Source organism: Cajanus cajan, chromosome 3 (genome assembly GCF_000230855.2).
Source record: "Cajanus cajan strain Asha chromosome 3, NIPB_CcT2T_4, whole genome shotgun sequence".
In the NCBI taxonomy this organism is placed as follows: domain Eukaryota; kingdom Viridiplantae; phylum Streptophyta; class Magnoliopsida; order Fabales; family Fabaceae; genus Cajanus; species Cajanus cajan.
The window spans coordinates 5,358,978-5,366,642 of NC_138519.1; the positions used below are offsets into that span (position 1 = coordinate 5,358,978).

Genomic DNA, 7,665 nt, shown 5'->3' on the forward strand with positions numbered 1-7,665 from the left:
CAAGTGATCAATTTGAGTAAAGTACGATTTGGGGATTTTGATGATGGATGGATGCATGTTGTAAAAGCTGTTATTTTCGGGTTGTTTGATGAAAATGTCATGCTTTGAATCGTTTGCATGTGGATTTTCTATAAGTTTTTGCAGGTTTTGGGGCAAAATTTCAAACTTGATAGGTTGCTGCTGAGCCTCGCGTTGAGCACTGTTCTTCGCGCCGACCGCGTGACAACCTGGGGGCTCCTTTTAGACAAGCCCGCTAGGCGCAAAGATGTGTGCGCTGGGCGAGCTTGAGAAGGTGAGCCTCTGGTTGGCCCATGCCTGGCGGGTCAGGGATCGCGCCGAGCGTGCAGGCAGTATGTGACTTGTTTTTGGGCGGTGATTCTGCGCTGACCGCGACCCTAGTCGCGTTGGGCGCGAGACTCCTTGGGAGTCTCTGCCAATAGGGCGCTAGCGCAATTCAAATTGCGCTGCGCGCGATACCAAGGGGAGGTCTCTGCCTTCCCCACGCTGGGCGCAGGCCTAGGCACGCTGAGCGCGTGAGACTCCATGGAGTCTCTGCCTGGCAAGTGCTGGGCCCAATTCTAAATTACGTCAGGCGCGTGAGGGGTCACGCCGGGCGCGAGCAGTCTTGCGCTGGGCGTGCTGGCCCCTGGTGCCCTTTGGATGTGCCACGCCGGGCGCAACCATGGGTGCGTTGGGCGCGCATGGGGATGTTGAATTGGTGTGCTATTAGCTGTTAAACTTTGCTGAAATTGCTGAGGGAGGTTGTTTTATGCTGAACTAAGCTGAAATAGATGTATAATACTATGCTGAGCTGGGCTGTTATTGATGATTTTAAATGTTGTATTATAATTGATGAATATTGTTGTGTTCTAGAATGATGAGCTAAGTTGTGAGTAGTAGGCTGTGTTGAATACTACTAGCCGTGTTGTATGCTGATTTGTTGTGCTGTGCCGTGAAATGCTGAGTTGTATGTTGTGTTTGGCCACTATGGTGGTGCTGTTCTAGCCGCTATGTCGGTGTTGTTATTAGCCACTATCGTGGTGCTGTTATAGCCGCTAAGTCGGTGCTGTTATTGTCGTTAAGCGGTGCTGTTATAGCCACTTAAGTGGTGCTGTTATAGCCGCTAACTCGATGCTGATATTACCGCTAAGCGGTGCTGATGTTGCTGAATTGCTGTGGTATAGTATAAGCTGTGCGGATGTGCTGATAGCTGTAGCTGTTTTCTATCATATTGTTATATATGTATGTTGATTTCTTTACACTAGCTTACCCTTTGTTGTTTCCATGATGTTTGAAATGTGATGATCATACTATGTATGGGAGCAGATCAGGGATAGGTTGGTGGCTAATGGTGAGTCTGTAGCGGGCATGCGGAGTTGATCCTTTAGATCTTTTGTTGTTTAGCTACCCAGTAGTGTAGGCTTTGATGTATTTTGTACACTTTAACTCTATCCATACTTGGATCATGTATATGTATATATTCTAGACCCTATATGTATACACTTGTTCCTTTCTGTGTGGTGTTTCTAGTGTGTCGTGCCGTGTTTAGTGACTAGCCGGGTCGTTACACTTTAGTGGTATCAGAGCAGTTCGAGTCTAGTGGACACTCTTTGGGGGTGGTTCCTTTAAGCTTTTGTTGTGCTGAACTCTGTGTTGTGCTGTCTTGCTGTGTTGTTGTTGTGCTGATTGATGTGATGTTTGTTGTTCTGTTGATTTCTGTTTGGTCTAGTTATTGTGTACTAAAGATGTTGTTACTTTTGTAGACAATGTCTAGAGCCAACGAACAGATAGCCCTGCCATGGAGATGATGGCCATGGCTATGCAGCAACAGAATGCCTATTTTGCTAGGGTAGAGGCGGATAGAGCTGCGGCTGGTGCAGCAAGGCCCACTGGGTCACTGGAGAGCCAGGACCTAGCCGAGTTCCGGAAGTGCCATCCTCCACAGTTCAGAGGAGATGCAGATCTAGAGGTAGTTGACCACTGGATTCGTGAGCTGGAGAAGATTTTTATAGTGCTGGGCTGTTCACAGGAGAGGAGGTTGACATATGCTGTATATATGCTGGTTGGGGAGGCAGAGCATTGGTGGAGAGGTACCCATCACATGCTGACCGCCAGAGGGGTGGTTGTTGACTGGGAATGCTTCAAGAGGATGTTCCTGGAGAAGTATTTCCTCGAGAGTGTGAGGCATGCCAAGGAAGCTGAGTTCATGCGGTTACACCAAGGACGGATGACTGTTTCTGAATATGCGATGAGATTCGAGCACTTGGCTCGTTTTTATTCGCAAGGTATAGCTGAAGCCTGGAAATGTCGGACGTTTGCGGAGGGTCTGAAATATGATCTGAAGAGGGTGGTGGTGCCTATGGCCATCACAGAGTTTCCAGCCTTAGTGGAGAAGGCGAAGATAGTTGAGCGGTTGGAAGGTGGTAACTGCGGGGTGAAGACTGCTGAGGGACTAGCTGGGTCCAAGAAAGGCGGGAACCAGAGGAAGCCGTATGATAGGCCCCAACCTCAACAAGGGAGTCATGTTATTAGACAACCTTCTGGTGCTGCAGGTGGAGGGAGGCAGGGTGGAGGGGAAGGGTAGAGCTGCTGGTAAGGATGTGATGATTCTTTTTGACTCTGGTGCTTCACATTCCTTTATATCTTATGCATGTGCTGCTATGCTGGGTGTGTAGACACCCAATTTCGTCCGGGGGGCATACAAACGAAGAAATAGACGTCTATTATCGAGAAAAGGAGCTCCCTATCATGGAAATAACAGGACATGACATCAGAAGGCTAAAAGCTCAAAAAAGCTGGTTTTAGTAGCCCGGAACGGGATGTTCCAAAACTGGAACGGGTCGTTCCAATTTACAGAAAAGAGCCTAAAACCCTAAACTGGAATGGGTCGTTCCAAAATCAGAACGGGCCGTTCCAGACTCTTTAAAAAAAAGGCTAAAACATACATTTGGAACGGGCGGTTCCCAAATTGGAACGGGCCGTTCCAAATAACAAAAAAGGCTTAAATCCTTAATTTGGAACGGGCCGTTCCAGAATGGCATTTATGTGTTAAACGTGACTCTGGAATGGGCCGTACCGATTTCAAAACGGCCCGTTCCAATACACTAAATTAACACGTAACGGCCAGATCCAGAACGGCCCGTTCCGATTTCGGAACGGGCCGTTCTGGACCCTGTCTGAAGCCTATAAATAGACAGCTTGGGCACATTTCTAAGGGACTCCAAAAATTTCGTCTAGACTCCCTAGAGCACGAAATTTCTCTCTTTTTCTTTCTCCCCCTCTCTTTGTATTTCTTGAGATTTTTGTGAGGCATTGTAGTGTGAAGGGTTGCCAAAAAGCACCCAAATCTCCATCTTTGAAGATTAATAGAGCTCGTTCAAGAGGTATTTCAGCTAATTTTCTTCTCTCTCTTTTATTTCTTATTTTTAATAAATATTATTTATAATAAAAATAATCATGTAGACATTTTAGGATTAATTGTATAATTTCAATTTCAAGCATGTAAATAATTATTAATAAAAGGGGATTTAATATTTATATTATTATTATCATTTATAATGCTAACTTCATCATAGGGTACCAATTAAGGGCGTTGTATGGGTGCTTAATACCTTCCCTACACGTAATCGACCCCCGAACCCAATTCTGGTTATCAAGGCCATTATTGGATTTTTTAAATAAAATCTTTTCTTTTTCCAATGTTTTGAGTAAAACATTGGTGACGACTCCATAAACTCATTTTTAAAACCATTAATTAAGGATTAGTCTGGTGTCTGGGCATTCCTTAATTGATGAGACTTTTAAAAGGATGTTTAAACCATTAGTCGCGAGATCGGAAATTTTCGGGTTGCGACAGATGGCGTCTCCGCTGGGGAAGTTTTAAGAGGGTCAGGTCCATTTAATTGATGAAGTTAATAAAATAAAAATAATAATTTAAATATTTTTCCCCTTTACTTTGTTTGCTTTATTTGTTTGGCTTTAATATCTATTTGCTTGTTTAAATTCTGCACTTTTTGAGATAAAAATTGTACACAATCCTTTGCACACAACAGTTCCCCCTACACCCGGGGGCATGAGGGTAATAAACATAGGGAGTGGTTGACGTACGACCGGCCCAAGTTTGGCCTTGGAGCCTGCGAGCCTTGTTGGAAATCACACTCAAGGTGATAACCGGTTACTCTAGCCCGAAATACTGCGACAGACCTTAGAGTTTGTCAGGTGATGGCGACAGAGATACTGGATCCCTATAATGGGGGCACCTTGGGGGCCTTAAGACCAGTGAGATTAGAACTGTCCTATACAATGCACTTTTCTTGCAGGGACCACAGACCAAGGATTTAAACGTGACTGTTCGTGGGTGTATATTTGTTTGAGCATATGTGTGTTGCATTTGTTTGTGTTTATTTATTTCAAATGGATAAGAATTACAAACAAATAGATATTAATAATAAAAAAATATGATAAAAATTTTAACTCCCTTCTGTATACCCTAACTCTAAAGCATCATATAGGGTAGTTTATTTATAAAAAAAAAAAGTAAAAACAAAATATAGCAAAAATCATGCATCATTCCCCTTTAGTAACAAAAAAATGATAAAATTTAGGCAAAAACAAATATCATGCATCTTTCAGTTTAGCTTATACATTCATTAGAAAATGGAAGGCACATAGTACGTAAAGATTTTTGAGAAATGAGAACATTCTTAAGTACAAGATTCGTGTGCCCTTATATTAAGGAGGCCTACTATATTTTGGATTCTCGTCATCTTTTCAACAAAAAGCAAAGTCTACATCTTCTCAGACTTCTTCCGATTTAGAAAGATGTCATTCCGCAACTCAAATAGGAGATTATTTGAAATTTTGAAAAGGAGGCACGCAAAAAAGGAAATTGAAGCAAAAACAAAAAACAAAAAAAAAAGAACAAGAATTTGCTTCAAAAGAACATAGTTTGGGAAGCTAAAGAAAACTCCGCTGATGAACGAGAAATCATGAACCTATGGAGTTTAAAAAAAATTTGATGATAAGCACCCTTACACCTCCAATTCATTATCAAATCACTCCAAACCGCATCTTTCTTCTCTGACTCATCAAACTCGTCAATAAAGATGAAAATTTTGGCAATCACCAAAATAGTGGGGAACTCGAAGATCCTATTGACAGTTACTTCTGATTGGAATAGCAAGAAGAGAATCTAAGAAGAAACGAAGATTAATTGCAAGTCAATGAACGAGCAAAGATGTCTATAGGGATATCATTCAAGCATGAGCTTCTGTACCCTGCAACAATATCATCAAAGTGCACCAAAAGATCTTGTACAAAGAATGTTCTCTAAACAAACACATCAATGAGAATGATATTTGTTGAATTTCTCAATCATCTTTGCATCCTATTTTGCACTTCAGATAGATAATATGTCTTCCTTTTAAATAATAAACAAGAATAAAAAGGGAAACCGAACCTGTGCATGTTAATCAAATAATGAGATCACTGGTAATCAAGTGCAAACTCGATACATCAAATTGAAAGCACTTAAAAACCAGTAATTGTGCAAGAAGACTGGGGGGCATAACACGCCCAAATTGACGATTCACACAACGAGAGTTCCCCATGCAGAAATGACAACTGTTGGGATAGGAAGAATGATCAAGAATGAATGAGTCCTTGCTTTTAGAGAATCACAACAAAACCCAATTGAAGAATAAAGGCATTGCAGGACAAAACCCACTAGGACGAAAATTCGTAAAGGGCGTCCTAGGCAAAAATTAGGGTAAAGAAAAAAGAATCAAAATCCCGATAGGATACGTCCTATGCAAAAGTTAGGGATACATAAAAAAAAGTAATGCCTGCTTGAGTTGAAAACTGAAAGGCAACTTGAGTATTCTCTTTAGAAAGCAAGAATTCATAAAGGTTTCACTCCGAAGACGAAACACCCATATTCAAGCAAGTGGGAATGCATTCCTAACGTAGTTCAACCAATCGTCAACCATGCCTCTCTAGGGGGCAGCCTCGGTTAATCTCTCTGTGTACGAATCACGAACTCGGGGCATGCCCGGGCCTTCGAGCTTTGCTAAAGGGGCATGTTTAAATCGAAAGTACTGTTTTAAATGCCATAACACTCTTTCGTTTCTCTTCTCCCTCTAAATATCCACTCTAGGCCTCATCCATCAACCCTTAATAAACAAAATGTATTTGCAACAAAGACGTTACTCAATAATAGCATGGAAAGGATAACAAAGGAACAATCAAGAATTCAAACATGACTAGGGTTTGATAAAATAAAGACATCCCATACCTCATGAGTGCTGCAAAAAAAAATGAAGGCCCGGCAGGAAACCCATTAAGGGGGCTGCGCAAAAGTTAGGGCAAGATCTGCTAGACAACCCACAAGTAAAAATGGGTAACCTAGGCAAAAGAAAAGATCAAAAGAAAAATGTCCGCTAGGGAACACATCTCAAGTGACCTAGGCAAAATTTAGGACGTTAAAGCAGCAATCTGAGTTGAAAACTAAAAGGCGACTCAAAGAAATCATCCAATTAGAGTACGACCCCGAGTCATCACTTCACTTTCCAAAAAAAGCTAAACACAATGATAGCTTCTTTGTAGCAAATATGCTTTGTTTAATAGCCATAAACACTAAAGCCCACCTTGGCCAGCCATTCTTCTAAAAACCCTTTTTGAAAAATCCCTTCTAACAACCCTTTTGAAAAAAAAAATAATAATAATAACATTCCTTCCTTCTTTTCTCTTGACCCTTATGGCATTAAAATAGCACTGAAAAGATACACAGAAAATGCACAGTGAATACTCACAAAGGGAAGGCCGAGATGTCCTCAAACAGAGGTTAGAGACGCTTGACCACACATCGACTGGATAGTCAAGGAGCCACTGAAGCTTGGGCTCAAAAGAACATATCCCGACAGTAGTCAAGATTGACATGGATAGAAAGAAATCGTCAACATTAACCTTAATGCATACAGGTTAATTTCCCGACATAAAAAAATTGAATTGCAACTTTAGGAATAAACACATGAACATAAACTGCATCACATACATATGAGTTAGGGGCATATGGAAGTGCGTTACACAAAAAAAAAATAAAAGAATCATTCTTGTCTTGCATTTTCTTTGCATCTATGCATCCATGCATTCTATTTGCTATGGGTCAGAAGGACTCATCAGGACAAAGCACTCGTAAAAGCTCAATAGCCAAGCATGAGTCGAAGCTGTGTCAAATGGCAACCCCAAGTGATTCTATGTGCCCACTAAGCAAAGACATATCAATAGTGGAATAGAATGGAATCAACCAAATAAGCAAACCCATAAGCATGAAGAGGCCATCGCGCCCTACTCCTCAACTGAATGAAGGATGATCCAAGAGAATGCCAAGACCAGGAATGCTTTCCTTACCAAAGCCAGGAGTGGCTTCCAAAATAATACTTGTCAATAAAGATTCAACAAATAACATCATGGGAATAGATCCCTCCACTAATGATTACAATAAAAAAGCAAAAACAACATGAGAAAAAGGCAAGCTTCGTAAATGTTGAAAAAGTCGAAGCATTTAAAAAAATAATAATAACAAAAAAAAGGGCAAGCTTCAAACATAAAAGAGCCGAAGCTAAACAAAAATGAAATTCAGAAAAAATCTACCAAAAGCAGGCGCCT

The 7,665-nt window shown here is 41.3% G+C and overlaps 1 protein-coding gene across 1 annotated transcript; it reads left to right on the forward strand.

Annotated features, from left to right (window-relative positions):
• The first annotated feature begins 1,798 nt into the window (after nucleotides 1-1,798).
• Nucleotides 1,799-2,584, forward strand: LOC109802309 (uncharacterized). Its single transcript, XM_020363623.2, has one exon. It carries the CDS (start codon nucleotides 1,799-1,801, stop codon nucleotides 2,582-2,584), a length of 786 nt encoding a protein of 261 aa, XP_020219212.2.
• Nucleotides 2,585-7,665: the final 5,081 nt, after the last annotated feature.

Excerpts from the sequence above, each read along its gene's own strand:
- LOC109802309 (XM_020363623.2), top strand. The coding sequence starts at position 1,799 with ATGGAGATGATGGCCATGGCTATGCAGCAACAGAATGCCTATTTTGCT.